Source organism: Myxocyprinus asiaticus, chromosome 19 (genome assembly GCF_019703515.2).
Source record: "Myxocyprinus asiaticus isolate MX2 ecotype Aquarium Trade chromosome 19, UBuf_Myxa_2, whole genome shotgun sequence".
Taxonomy (NCBI): Eukaryota; Metazoa; Chordata; class Actinopteri; order Cypriniformes; family Catostomidae; genus Myxocyprinus; species Myxocyprinus asiaticus.
In genome coordinates, this window is record NC_059362.1 from 15,535,518 (window position 1) to 15,551,225 (window position 15,708).

At 39.5% G+C, this 15,708-nt stretch overlaps 1 protein-coding gene across 1 annotated transcript in view; it reads left to right on the plus strand.

Moving 5' to 3' along the window:
* The first annotated feature begins 774 nt into the window (after positions 1 to 774).
* Positions 775 to 15,708, plus strand: part of LOC127410369 (protein PRRC2C-like) — a 56,737-nt gene continuing 41,803 nt past the window's right edge. Inside the window, exons 1-7 of the mRNA XM_051645588.1 lie at positions 775 to 1,126; positions 7,354 to 7,523; positions 8,027 to 8,204; positions 8,810 to 8,922; positions 14,144 to 14,275; positions 14,744 to 15,030; positions 15,529 to 15,608. Of these exons, the coding sequence (XP_051501548.1) occupies positions 7,409 to 7,523; positions 8,027 to 8,204; positions 8,810 to 8,922; positions 14,144 to 14,275; positions 14,744 to 15,030; positions 15,529 to 15,608 (905 nt within the window). The 5' untranslated portion in view covers positions 775 to 1,126; positions 7,354 to 7,408. The remainder of the gene's footprint in view (positions 1,127 to 7,353; positions 7,524 to 8,026; positions 8,205 to 8,809; positions 8,923 to 14,143; positions 14,276 to 14,743; positions 15,031 to 15,528; positions 15,609 to 15,708) is intronic.

Below are 15,708 nucleotides of genomic sequence, written 5' to 3' on the forward strand. Positions count from 1 at the left end.
TATTGTAGAGAGGTTTCAACTAGGTCATGTGGAAGGACAACTCCCCATATATGTTAGCACGCATTGTCTCATTCCCTTCGTCTCAGGGAACCGAGGTTACGTATGTAAACGTGACGTTTTCAGTTTCAGATGCCATTGTAGAAATTTAGTATTCACAGTCAGCCATGATTACTTTAATCAATGAGTGAAAGTGTCAAATAACAGGATGATTACTGAGAATAAGCTAACAGTATTCGGCTGGTCATGTGATTCTAACATGGCAGCCCCCATGTGTGGACCCTTACCATGTAGAATAAAACAACTTTTATAATTATTATTACAATTATTTTTTTGAAATGCACTCTTGAACAGTTAAGTCAATTTTTTTTTTTTTTTACAATAAAAGAGATGTTTTGATCGCTTTCTTGTTTAAAGTAGAGCACATGGAGTCAAAAAATAATTTGAAATCAGTACAAAAAAAGCCTAAAGTTAGGTTTTGAAACAGTAACCTCGCAATTGTCACTTTTAACATATCATCCATCACATCCAAATTTAGTATCAGAATTTCCAAAACTCATAATCACACACACACACACAAAAAAAAGTGGTACAATTTTTAGATATAGCCAAGAAAACCTTTGAATTGCTGAGGTAAAAGGTGAAAAAGGTCGCCATCTGCTGTGTGATTAATGTTAAAAGCGCTTCTTCGCTCGTTGACGCTGCGCGGCGCCTGTACGCGGTGACGTCAGACTCTCGTGGATTGGCGCTCTGCCATCTTTGATTGTGTGACAAGCCGCGGCGCGAGCGGGGCCCTCTCTCGAGCGCATCAGACCCCAGTCTCAGCACGAGACCACGAGAAACCGCCAACTGCCCGATTCTGCTCACTTCACACCGACGCGAACGGAGAGAGACACACAGAAAGATAAAGACAGAGGTTACAGAAGCGCCTCTCTCGTTTGTAGAGGAGGTTGTGTGGCTCGCTAGCTGTTCGGCTAACTGCAGCGGTGTGGGACTAGCATAGCACAAGCTTTTGTAATCCACAGCCGGCCTCAAACACACACGCACAACACAAAGCGCACCAGGACACAGATCCATTGGACGGAATTAACGATATACCTGAAGAGAGAGACGGGACCGGCGGAGACAGGTATGTTAAACGGCTAGTCAGCGTGCTGCTTAATTTGAGGAGAAAAAACTCAGTCCTGCTAGTGTTAGCCCTGCCATGAGCCAGTCATACGACAAATCAAATTGAAATCACTCAATCAAAAGCCTGCTTTCATAATCTTTTACACACGGCAATATTAATATCACCACATTTAGTGCCTTAAGGGGCGATAGAAGATAGATTATTAGCCGGAGGGTGGTTTTAGGAGAAGAATGGGGATTTGCAGGCCACCTCATCGGGCCCATCTGACCAGCACATCTCAAGAAACGCCTCACTTTCTCAATAAAATATTACTATTATTATATGGAAAGTTGTTCGGTTTGTTCGTTTACATGCTTGCTGGGCCCGCAGGACCTCAAACCGATAGTTCTATTGTTGTAATTTAAGACTGAAACGGCAAGTTTACAGTCATGAGGAAGGGCTTCACGTTGGCACTAGTTGTCCAGCGTCCAATTCTTAGTAGGTTAGCCAAAGGTGAAGGCTCAAGTGGTCCAAGTACACTATACAAATCATTAAAATCAGTGCATGGATTTGTTCAGTCACCACACTCGCTCTTCCCATGGCAAGTGTACAGCTGTTCCTCATAGTGTCCTTCTAAGCTAATAGATCAAACAGATTTTTCATCCTTTTGTGCCACACTGTGATTGCAGTGCCACATCATCTGCAGATTGCCTCAGTGGGATATGATGATATAAGATGCTTCTTGGTAACCGTTGATCCATGAGACTTGAATTCAACATTAAATCGAGAGAGTCTGAGGCGTTTAGGGTGAAAGCACAACAGAGTCTTTTAACAGAAGCAGGAACAAGTCAGATTTGATTCATCAGGATCTCACTGGGGAGCTCTTGTATGCCTCAGTGGGAGGAGGACTAAATCATTTAACTTCCTGCACTTAATAAAGAGCTGTACATATCGATAAGAGGAAATGTCACCAAGGACACTTTCTTGAAACATGACAAACCTTTAAAAGAGAATAAGAATAAAGCATGGCGATACTGGAACAGGAGATCAAGCAAATATTTTGAGGCTTGCTGGTAACTAAAGATCAACTGGAGCTGAAACCCTGTGAGGTTTTTCCTATAACAGTGCATTTCTCATATTTTTAAGAACACCCCTGACCAGTCTGTTTAAAAATTATTGATTTTCCTCATCCCTCAGGGACTGCAGCTCAATGCAAGAGTGATTGGTTGGATGCTCACTTGGGAAAATCAGATGAGAGCTTGCACGGTGATTGTCTTGTATGTTTGGGAGGCAGATGGCCAGGTGATAGGGGGATGATGGGATATCAGAGCTTGGGGTGGAGGAGTTGGAGCAGAGCAGTCCAGAAATTGATGTGATTGAAATCTCCATTTTATCTCTCTATATCAGACCCAGTTTTGGTTCATCAGTTAATAGCTGAAAATCAAAGCATACAGTGGAATAAAGGTCTACTGTATGATGGGGTCCCTGTTGTGTGTATAATTTAAGGGAAATATCTAGGAAGCCTAGAATCAGTCATTTGTAGGTTGGGCTGTCACAATTATGAAATGTGGCTGACGATTATTTGTCAAACAAAAAATTGCAATTATGATGAATAATTGCCTATTTTAGGGCCTTCACAATTATTATGACCAGTTGGCATACAAATTGTCATTCTTAAGGGATAGTTTACCCAAAAATGAAAATTCTCTCATCATTTACTCTCCCTCACGACATCCCAGATTTGTATTACTTTCTTTATTCATCAGAACATATTTGAAGAAAAATGGAAAAATATCTTAGCTCAGTAGGTCCTTAATTAGTAAGTAAATGGTGATCAGACCTTTGAAGCTCCAAAAATCACAGACAGCATAAACGTCATCCATACCACTGGTTAAATTAATGTCTTCTAAAGCAAAATGTTTGCTTTTGGTGTGAAAAAGATCAATATGTAAGTACTTTTTATATTAACTATAAATCATCACTTCCGGTCAGCAACCGTATGAGTTCACGTGGTCTCTCGTGTGACGTATTCGCGGTGGCATGTTACGGATGTAATCTCACATTTTTCTCTCGATTGAGTCATCCAGGATGAGCACACAAATGCCCCATACAGATCTAAAGCAAAACCAACTAAGCTTCTGTACAGCGTTCCTCCTACTCAGTTGTAAACAGCACTGCTCTTCCTGGTGTGTGGCACGTGCGTCTGTTCTCGTGTGAACATGCCAACGTGATTACGTTACACGCTCGTACTGCTGCTGATTGGGAGTGATGGTTTATAGTTAAAAAGTACTTAAATATTGATCTTTTTTTGCACCAAAACTGATGTTTTCACTTTAGAAGACATTAACCAGTGCAGTGGTGTGGATGACGTTTATGCTGACTGTCTGTTCTTTTTGGAGACTCAAAGGTTGGATCACCATCCATTTGCATTTTAAGGACCTACAGAGCAAAGATTTTGTTCTATTTTATTTCAAATCTGCAGAAGAAAGTCATACACATCTGGGATGGCATGAGGGTGAGTAAATGATGAGAGAATTTTCATTTTTGGGTGAACTATCCCTTTAAGGTGTATGAAACACACACCTTAAGAAGTATGACATTTCATATTTAACTTGGAATTATATAATAAAATGGGGATGTATGATTTCCTTTAAGGCTTTAAAAACTTGTTCAATCATCTTGGATCGAATGAGGTTGAGTAAATGATGAGAATATTTCATTCCTTTATCACTTGTATCAACCTGCAATGACCATGAAGATTTGATGTTACGTAAAAGTTGAAGTGAAACTGTAGCGCTTTGCATTCACCATCAAAATCCTTGCTTATATTTTTGCTGGAGTTTAGAAGCACAAACTCGCCGTTTATGGCATTTCTATATTCGCTTAAAATACCCTTATTTGGATCTTAAAAATGATTGAAATTTAAAGTGCTCAGTAATTGCGATTAGATCAAATAGTCATGATCAGATAATTATTTAATAATCGCAACAGGCCTATTTGTGGGGAAAAGCCACTTTTTCCAGCCTTAACCATTTTGGTCTCAAACCTTTGGACTAACAAACAGCCAGAGAATGACTCCTTAAGGGATTTGTCGATTGCGTCTGTCTGTCTCTTCCCCTCCCCTGTCCTGAAATGGAGCGAATTAAAGGATGTCCTGGCCAGTGTTTGATCATTGTTGTCCCACTGTTTGAGTTCAGCTGCCTGTCCTTCCTCTTTACACCACTCTTTTCCACTTGCATCCTTAGATACCACAGTCCAGACAGCTGTATTGATGATGGCTCTTATGGTTTGGGGGCAGAGAAGTTGACTCTTTAGTTTTGCAATGGCCACGTGAAGCTGCACCATTTTCTTTTTTTCTTTTTTTTAACTAATTGACATGTTTTATTAATGGCAGAAAACCCCATTCTGTCAAAACAGAGGACAGCTTTCACTTTCATTATATCTCCTGTCATGTGATTTTCATTAAGTTCATGGTGAGAGCCATTATATTTAAATAGAGTTTAGGTTTGGTTTTGGATTATATTTTAAGTACTGTACATGTTGGAGGTGCATGTTTTGATCTGGCTTTATGTCCTTTGAGCCCGTTTATCTGCACACAATACGCCCAATAGCTACCAAAAATCTAACAACAGGTAAAAACCGTGTTGACATAAGCCTTTAGATCATTGGGTTATTCTCTGCTTTTGACATGAAAACATAAATGGTCATGCACATTTGATAGTTGAAAGATATATGCAGTAGATAATGTGTAATTTGAAATGTTTACATACTGCATTCATGACGCTTATGCTAGTGTGCTAACCTTGGCCAAAGTAGGCACCTGTTACCCTCTTTTATTGTATTTTACGATGGAATTTGTGAAAATAGTCCACGCAAGATCAGGAAAAAATTTATATGTATGTATATATTTTTTTTTTATAAAGAAAAACATTTGATACTACTGCAAAGGTGAAGGGAGGGATAAAGGAGAGCAATCATGGTAGCCATGCTGTAAGATCACTTCAAACAGAATTTCCAATAAAAATGACTTAAAAGGTGAGTTTCAACTAAACAAATTTTGAGCCCCACACCTTTCAGCTCTCCAAAGCTCTCACAATGGATGGTAAAGTCTACTTCTGAATGAAATGCGCACATTTTTTGTTGTTGCTCTTCTCTGCATTGTTGCGTTCAGCTTCCGGGTTAAATACACATCACGCAGCACCTCTATTTCTCGGAGCATGAGCATAACGCAGAGGGCTATTGCGGTCCAACTCACGTGTATGCATGCTGGATGGAGCCAAACCACAATCGCATTAACTAGGTCTGTTCATTTGCTTTAGCAAAAATCGAACCGGTACGATTTCAGTCGGACTAATGCGTTTGCATGACATTTTGCATTTATTGCTTTAATCCAACAAAAATCGATCTTTAAAAGTGCATGATAATGCACTCAGTGAGAAACAAGCAAGGCCCTGATATACTTAACACAAAATCGAAGAACGAATGGGTGTGACGTCATTTAGAAAAAAATCTGTCCAAAAAGGTGTTTTTGCGTTCGTTTCGGTGGTTCGTAACAGCTCGCCTGGGTGAACTTTTAGGAAAAATTCTAACCGGCTGCTAAACACCTTCGTACTGCCAATTTTCCACATCATCGGTAGGTGTGGTCTGAAGCTCCACCTACTTTGAGGCAGACAGCTAATTCTGTTTTTCTTGTTCATTCCGTCAAAATCAGTCAACATTAACACACTGGCGTATAGATTTATTAGCCAGCCGGTGCAAGATAACCTGCATCTGTACGATCGTTCATGTAGAGACATTTTTCCAAGACCATTTAAAACGCATTTTAATGTCACATTAGTTAAGGTTTTACTGAATGCCCTCATATTTAAATGTACCTCTAAACCAGGGGTTCTCAACGGGGGTGTTCAAACGATGCCAGGGGGCGCTGAGAGCAAGTTAGTAGAGAGGGGCATTAGGTTACAAATGGGGGGCGTTTATCAGTCATATAAATCAAATTGATCGTCAAGTTCCTCTTTGTATAAAAATGTTTTTCTAGACTTGGATAATACCAGTTCTCCATTATACGGGTTGGTGCGCATTTGTACCGTGGTTCATCTGATTCTGAAGTTTAGCGACGCATCTGAAATATCTGGTTTAGCAGCATCAAATAGACAGGTGGAGTCACAACCTTTGCTCATGCACTTGTATGGCTCTGTAGTTGGATACAGCTCAGTATACAGAACAAAGCAGGGGTGTTTTTAAACACTCACCGTTTATCATTACAGCGCTGCGAGAACCAGTGGAAGCACAACACGATATTCGGAAACTATTTGAATTGTTTAAGGGAATCAAGTAGGGGCGTTCATCCAAAAAAGGTTGAACACCACTGCTCTAAACGCTTCCCACAGCGGTGTGGTGGGTGTCTGAAAGTTCCCAAGCAGTATACTGTTGCTCGGCTGTATAGAACTTCTTTTTACCCCTGAACGATGAAGAACTTCTCCGGAAGTATATCGGGGCCTTTAAAGATCACAATATTTCAATGTTTTAATCACAATACACTAAATATAAAGAATAAAGAACACGTACTCATGCTGTACATCCCATGATACCTCAAATGCATTCAGGTGTGAAATGCCTTGAACACAACCGCAAATTTGCTTTTATTCCTCTTTTTGAAATATAGAAATTATAACCAGCGGGCCCGTAACTAAGGAAGTTTTGGGAGGGAAACAGCCGAAAATACACCTTCACCTTTGTGCCAGGTTTGCGTACATGACAGGTTCTTGAAGGGGTGGGATTAAAGATCAGTTCCGTTTGGTGATGCTAGTGGTGCAGCAGTTACATTCTTCAGTAAAGTTATGCGAATATAGTGTAATATTTTTCATATTACATTTGAGTGTGAGCACAGGTCTTGTATTATGCAGTATAGTGAGTGTAATTATGTAGGCCTACATGGACATGTTGAGGTGACTCTGTTGCTTCTACTGTGCTGTCTTGGCATTAGCCCTGACACCACATTAATTATGGATGGAGCCCCATGTGGTTTAAAGTAGATTAATGTCCCCCCACTTGCTGTAATTCCACCATCTCCACTGATGTCGGCAAGGCAACATCATATGCAATGCATCATCGATTTGTGGCAGATCAGACCTGCGGTTCTTGATTATAAATGTACATGTAAAGTTACTGACTGAAGACTTGCATGTTTATTGTAGAATATGGGTCTGGGTTTGCTCACTCAATCTTTTAATTTCTGTCTTTTTCCTAAGGGGCTGGTTCTGAGGGGTGTGGCCGCAGGACCAGACTCAATGAGTTTCCAGCGAAATGTCAGAGAAGTCAGGGCAGAGCACAAAGGCAAAGGATGGCAAGACAAAGTATGCAACCCTTAGCCTATTCAACACTTACAAGGGCAAGTCTCTGGAGACCCAGAAAACTGCAGGTGAGACACTCCTTACCAAAAAAAAAAACAAAAAGATTTTTAATGGATCTTGATGAGGTTACTTGCTTAGTTTTTTTTTTTTTTTTTTTAAGTATGAGCTTGATGATTTTGTTACTTTTAAATGAATCTCTTTAGACCTGCCAAGAACATGTCCAGGTCATGTTTCACCCCAAAATCATAAGAAATAAATGATATTTTTCATAAAGAAAATTAAGCCTATTTTTGCACCCACTGACAGTCCTTTTAAAACAAGAATTGTTCATTAGAGGACAGTGTCAACTGATGAACTAGAGTTGTTTCATTGAGCCCCAACAAGTATCCTTGCTGGATCAAATAAGCAGCCTTTGTCTCCTCGGTCACCACTATGCCTTTCCTATGAGTTTTATGAGAGCGAGCACATACACGTTTGTTATAACATCACTGCTACTCTTTTGAGTGTGTGCTTTTTTAAAGTACATTGACAATTTTGGCAGAAACATAAATTTTTTTTTTCCTCCATCCAGTTGCTTCCAGACATGGGCTCCAAAGTCTGGGCAAAGTTGCTGTCAGTCGACGCATGCCCCCTCCGGCCAACCTGCCTAGCCTAAAAGCTGAGAACAAAGGCAACGACCCCAACGTTAGCATTGTACCCAAAGACGGCAGTGGCTGGGCCTCCAGACAGGATCAGCCAGGAGACGAACGGTAAAGCATAATCCTCTTGCAGTGTTCCCAATTTTATTTTTTATTTTATTTTTCCAGGACTGAAAAATTCATGAGAATTTTAAGTCATCATAGAAATGTCTATAGTGAATATACGTTTTTCCTAGTTATTCTCTGCTCTAAAATATTTAATCTAGTAATCACCTAAGACTAGAAAAGTCATGGATATTCATTGAAACGATGTGGTAAGTTGGTGAACCCTCCTTTTGACTGTCAGACAACCATCTGCAACCACCTGTTCTAAACTTGATCGACTGCTTATCATAAGAATAAACAGGTCTCTTATTTCCACATTTCTCGTATTTAGTTTTAACAAATATACCAGTATCTTCATTGTTGCTGCTCCATTTTGGATTAATTTAATAAAAACATTTTAATTAGTACATTTATTTTAGTTAATTGTTGCCACTTTTGGTGAAGCATCCTAGTTTGTATGGTTCAGAGTTATAGTGCCTGTCATGAGAGCCAGGTTTGTGAGGTATTACTGACACTTATTACAGACATACTCCTTCATACCTCTTCAACATGTTTTTATTGACTTTTTAAATACTGCTGTACAACTAGCACCTCTCTCTCTATGATTGTAGGCAGCAAGAGACCCCTCCACCGCAGCCCAAGCCATCTGTGCCCCAAACCACTGATGCTCCTCTGGGAGGCAGCCGCTCCTGGGCCAACAGCAAACAGTCTGGGCAGCTGGACGGTACGCTTATTCTTCTCTAAACCACCTCATAGTTCTTAAAGTTCACAGAGAATGTGCAGTACACAGTGAGCTGTAGCCTATAACTTTAATGGATTTTAAGGTGCTGTAAGTGATTTTAGCCATTCTATAATTTCCACAAAGTGAGCTGTTGGATTAGCCACACCCCCTTTTTCCAAACCTGCACTCCAAAGATACCAAAAGAGCTTTATTGAGACTGACACGAGCAGAAACGGTTGTCAAAAACAACAACAGCAGCAAAATTGCGCAATCAACTGACAACTGTTAGGAGCAACATTGCCTCAATTCACTGCAACTACAATACTATAAGAACATGCGAAATGATTGATAGGCAGAAAGCATCATTGACCACTGAATGCAAAAACATCTTTGCTTGCTGTTTACAGAGTCTAGAGCTGTCACAGATACCGGTGAGAGATCTTAGGACACTTATTTCATAAATATCTTTCAAGGAGTAGTAAAATTGTTTGCATACCTTTCCATGAAAAAAATCTCTTAAAAACTATTATGCTTTTTGGGATTTTAGCTTTCTTTAGTGTGTAATATAGCTGTTTGTGCATGTAAAAGGTCTGCAAAGTTACAAAGCACAAAGTCCATGCCAAAGGGAGTTGCTCTCTCCCACAGAAAACACTGCTCCTGAAATGCATGAAATGCCTGGTTTGCTGTCCAGCCATTACTTCCATGACTTAGCTATGTCACTATGTAACACATTTGCATAATGCCCGCCTAAGGGCTACTTTAAGCTGAAACTCGGGTATGGTAAGGGGCGTTACATTTCCGATACACGCTCAAAGTGGTTTTGAAATTCAGTGTGACCAATCACAACAGACTGGGCCAGCTGACCAGTCAGAGCAAACTGGGCTTTTCGGAAAGGGAGGCTTTAAAGAGACAGGAGCTAAAACAGAGCGTTTCAGACAGAGGGTGAAAAGAGGTGCTGCAGCAATGTACAGTATGAGAAAAATGTGTTTTTTGAATATTAAAGCATGTACACCTATTGTAGTAGACCCCCAAAATAAAATTATGAACCTGTAAATGAGCATAATATGGGCTCTTTAAAGCACCTTTAAGCTAGGCCTACATGATATATCGCATTTATCAATATATCGCAAACGTACATTTCGCAAGAACGCAATGATTTTAATACTTAAAGTAACGTTTATGCTGAAGCAGATAGCAGAGAATAGACTGGGTGCTTGATTGTCACTTGGGCCCCGATTTACTAAGATCTCAAATAACTGGTGCTAATTTGCATGTGCAATCAATGAAATTGTGTGTGCATTGTGGGCGTTTAGCTGGTGATTTACTAAGAAAAATTGCGCAAATAACGACACGTGCAAATATGGTGGACACACCCTCCAAAAGGAGGCTTTTGCGTGTGGTACTTGCACCAAATGCAATTACAGTAAAGCTCTCACTAAATACCAATACATCTATTCAATATGACATTTATATGTTTATTTATAGGATTGTTTGATATCATAAGAAAATCCCTGCTATTTAACAAGTATGAGAGTAACTGACATGACACTTCACTTGAAATGTTAATAATTCACAAAGAAAATACAATATTATGTACATGTTAAGCTGTCTCACCACTGATGTATACTTAAATGAAATCTGAATTTCAAACCGCTATTATCTTGACCATGGCAAAGTTAGCTGTGCATGAGAGAGACTGCTGAGAGAAGCTGCATGGTACAGAACTTGCGCTCCTTTGCATTTCACGGGATCAAGACGAAACCTGTTCGGCATAGAGGTGCATACTGGAAAGAACCGCCACTTAATATTTCAGCAGTTAAAAACAATGTTTAAAACATCAAATTATGACAATTTGGGCACAAATTGTTAGTAGGCTTATGATGTTATCAGTTATGATATCGAATAAAACTAATTTCACATTAATGTGTCAATAAATGGTGTTATCTGTTCTCAGAGTTTCCTTTTTGTCACAATGACAGCATGATGCACAGTGCAAATCAGATTAATATATGCCTTTCATTTATATTAATTTGCTCTTTTATAGTTTCGGATTCTGAAATTACTTTCAGGCTTGATAAATCTCTTTGCGGGTACAGTTTGATTCATTTGCATCTAGACCGCCCTTTATCATGCGCATTTGGAGGCACGCATCTAAATTGCATATTCATTTCAGGGAAACACGCAAAAATTGCCAAGACGTGCTATTTTGCGCATCTGAAAGACGCAGTCTTTAAAAGACTACGTTAGTATATCAGCGCTGACCTTTTTTTAGCGTGCTATCAAGTTTGCACATCGTTTTATACACGCAAACCTTTAGTAAATCAGGGCTTTGGTGTGTGTGTGCATGCAGTGTGCATAGACACAGATCCCGTGAGTGCTCTATATCTCATACCAAGTTGTTTCAAAAATTCAAACAAAATAAAACAAAGGCAATCTGAGTAAAAACAAAATATCGTTTTTAAATGATAATGTTATTAAAGCAAAAAAAGTTATCCATAACCAACTGGGCCTGTGTGAAATGATTTGCTCCTTAGTTACTAAATCCACAAATCTATGAAACTGCATTCAAAATGGGGATCAGCTGGACTAGACACACCCAGACCTGATTACTGCCAGCCCTGTTCATTCAAATAAACACCTAAATAGAACTTTTTTAGCAGCTTGGAGTTAGCTAAAAGGTCTCAACCAGTAGCACACTATGCCAAGGTCAAAATAAATTCCAGAAATGATGAGGAAAAAGGTGATTGAAATACATCAGTCTGGGAAGGGTTACAAAGCTATTTTAAAGGCTCTGCAACTCAAAAGAACCACAGTGAGTGCCATTATCTCCAAATGGAGAAAACTTGGCACAGTAGTGAACCTTCCCAGAAGTGGCTGACCTTCCAGAATTCCTCCAAGAGCACAGTGACGACTCATGCTGGAAGTCACAAAAAAGCCAAGGACAATATTCAAGGAACTGCAGGCTTCTCTCGCATCAAAGGTCACTGTTCATGACTCCACTATCAGAAAGACACTGGCCAAAAATGCCATCCGTGGAAGTGTGGTGAGGTGAAAACCACTGCTAACCCACAAGAACATTAAGGCTCGTCTGAATTTTGCCAAAACACACCTTGATGATCTTCAAACCTTTTGCGAGAATGTTCTGTGGACTGATGAGTCGAAAGTGGAACTGTTTGGAAGACAGGGGTCCAGTTACATCTGGCATAAATCAAACACAGAATTCCACAAAAAGCATGGCTGTGGTAGTGTGATGGTGTGGGGATGCTTTGCTGCTTCAGGGCCAGGGCGACTTGCAATAATTGAGGGAAACATGAATTCTGCTCTCTACCAGAAAACGCTGAATTTCGAATTCATTGAAAAGTCACGTCAAGCATTTTCATTTTCGATCATCGTATTCATGGTCAATCATTGCTGTCACTTTTGAGTCCTTGTGCCCATCCCTAGTTCAGTTAAAACCAAGTAAAAAAAAAAAAAAAAATTCCTTTGAAAATGTTTGTCAGGTTCCATATAAAGAGAAAATAAGAGGAAGTACTTTTCATACAGTATTTTTTTGTTTTTTTTGTTCACTGACTGGATAAGGTGCAGTAAACCTAAAACAATCTAAATCAATATTCAGTGTGACCACCTTTGCCTTCAAAACAGCACCAATTATCATAGGTACACCTGGACACAGTTGTACCTTGGTCGTTGGCAGATAGGATGTTCTAAGCATCTTGGAGAATTCGCCACAGTTCTTCTATCTATTTAGGCTGTCTCCATTTCTTCCATCTCCATGTAATCCCAGACTGACACGATGTTCAATGGGGGGCTCTGTTGGGGTCATGCCATCTGTTGCAGGATTCCCTGTTCTTCTTTTTTTGTTCTTTTATATTTGCAAAAGTAATGTTTGTGAGTCTAAAATTTATTTCCTATTGACACACTACAGCTGAAGATATAAATAACCATCTTAAGACAAATGTTTTTGTGAAACATCTTATGTGCCTAACACTTTTGCACAGTACTGTACATTACAAAAAGTTTAGTTAAAATATAATAAATCCCATATAAAAACAAAATTACTATATCATGTTATATATTGTAATCGTGAAATAAATTATTCATATCATGATGCAATATTTTGGTCATATCGCCCACCTCAGCTTGATGCATAACAATGGACACCTTCTCTGATAACCTGAAAAAAGTTTATTTTAAGGTAATTTTACAGGCAACACCAAACAACATCAGTCCTGACTGATCACCTTTATGAGCATCTAATAAACTAAAAATATATTGAAGACACTTTATACTTCCCAATTACCAGTAACAAAAATTATATTGTATTTTTTTTTAACAAATTAGTAGTTCAACTCAAATATATAAAATCAGACTTTCATTACATTCATAGATTTAAAAAAAAAAAAATGTATTTTCAGTTGTAACTATCGCTGTTAAGCGTTGTATAATGCAATGAGATTTAATATTATTCATGAAAGTTATAAAATGTTAATATATTTTCAGTGACACACAAACTACCGAACAATTTTATTGAAGAATTTTCTGCGTCTGTATATGCTGTTTTTAAATTGTTTTTCTGTGGAAACCTGAGCTGGGTGGTGGTCTTGCACCTGAACGGCATGTTTTTAAGACATCTGTCATAATTCAGACACTGTCTGTCATTTTGACAAGAAATTCCACATAAACCATCTTTACATGGTATTTCTGCCTGTGCGGCATCACTATCTGTCTCTGTGTGTGTGTGTGTGTGTGTGTGTGTGTGTGTGTGAGAGAGAGAGGAGCAATCACAGCCATGTGAGTGTGAGTAAACGGCGCTCTAACTCGCCACTCTTAATAGTACTTTGCATATGAGGTTAGATGCATTAGGGAGTTTTTATTCTGATTGTAGGCTACAGTATAAATTCAGAAATTCCGTTATTAGATCAGCTGTCACTTGGACCAGTACACCCAAGTAATTTTCCACATTCGCATGTGGTAATTTTCACTCTCACTGTAGAGCCCTGGACAGTCCTTTGTTTTTCCAGTAGACTTCAGTGTATTTTGGCAGTTGGGGTACCGATGATCTGCACATTCCAATGACATCATCATAGGATTATAGCATATGGCAATATCCGACAAAACGCATTTTTACTCCATAACGTGCAGCCCTAATTTAAGATGAATTATCTAAATTGTCATACCTTTCAACTGCTCAAGTGAAGTACTCATGACCTTAATGGTGCTGCAGGTGCAGGAGCTCCTCGCATGAGCAGTCAGTTCCATCAGGAGTTTCCGAGTCTGCAGGCAGCAGGTGAGGTGGAGAAATCAGGTGATCAGGAAGATGAGCCCTATGGACCGGGCCCCAGCCTCAGGCCTCAGAGTAAGCGCATCATTCTTCAGTCCTTATGTAATATCTTGGATGCATAAGTTTTGTTTTGTTTTTTCACTCCCCTTGGGGCTTGATGTTTACTTAAGTAGGTTCTATGGAAACATCATAAATGCTTAGTAGTATTTTTGTAATAATGTTGTGAATAGACCTGTCAGAAAAGATGTCCTGCTTAATTTGAAACAAATGAAAACAAGTCTGGAATGGTATAGTAGGACACACTTAAGAAATTAGGGCATGCTCAATGAGCAGTACTTCTATCCCTCTCAATCCTGTTTTTAATATTTATTTATTTATTTTTCTCAAATTAAATTGGCGGCTTCTATGAAAAAGGTCCATCAATATATATTTTATGAAGCTGTATTTATAATACAGTCTATTCTAACTAGAATAAAGTCTGCATTCTACATGTTCTATCTTTATCTCACTCTTGTCTTTTATGTCATGCCAACCTTTGCTCAGATGTGGGTAGCTGGCGAGAAGGTGGAGGTAGGAACCTAAATGTTGCTCCCAGCCCCTCTGAGACCGAAAGTAAGCCTCCTGAGGAGGCAGGGGTGGGTCGAGGCACACCTTCTCCCTCCGGTGATTCTGATGAGACAGGGAAACCCTCTGCTGTTGAGGGCAGAGAACAGAGAGACAAACTCCCAAGTACAGGCCCTCAGCATAAACTCAACGGTGGGCAGCAGCCACCAGGAGGCATATCGTCATCTCAGTTCAATGCCCAGTTCAGGAGCATGATGCCACCATATGTAAGTGATGACAGAATTCAGCCACTCTTTATCATTACTGTGTATGATCTGGTTGGTTCAAGATAAAGTGTAGAATTTCTGAGCCACTAGCAGCACTTGAAATTGTATAACAAATAACGTCAGTTTTCCAAAACAGTTCCCTCATCTGTCATTGGTCAGCAAACAGATAGTCCCGCCCCAAACTCATGTCGTTGGCCAGGATGTGCAGGATGATCAAACAGACCAGTTTTTAATGTTGCCACAGTGTTCACACTTTTCGGGGATATCAACTTGCCAATGGCTTACTTATAGTTGTCTCCGCATATTAAACTGGGATAGTATTTAAACATAAACACGCTTCATCATTCCTGTGCTATTACTTCCTTTGAAATTGTTTTGTTGATGAGCACCTCTAGTCTGAATGTGGCATGCTGCTGTATCATTTTGTACTGATGAATGCCGTTTGTGCAGATTATCATGTATGTCCCATAACCAATGTAATCTGATTTGTCTTTTCAGATGTTTAATGCATACCCTCGAGGGCCCTTTCCTCCTGCGCAAGGCAACATTAGATACCCTGGACAACAGGAAATATCAAAGTGAGTGATCTCAAAAGATCTAGAAGCAGATTTTAATTAGCTTAACATGCAGGAGCTAAGACTTATAGACAGTGTCACTTTCCCTTTTGTCGCAGTGGTA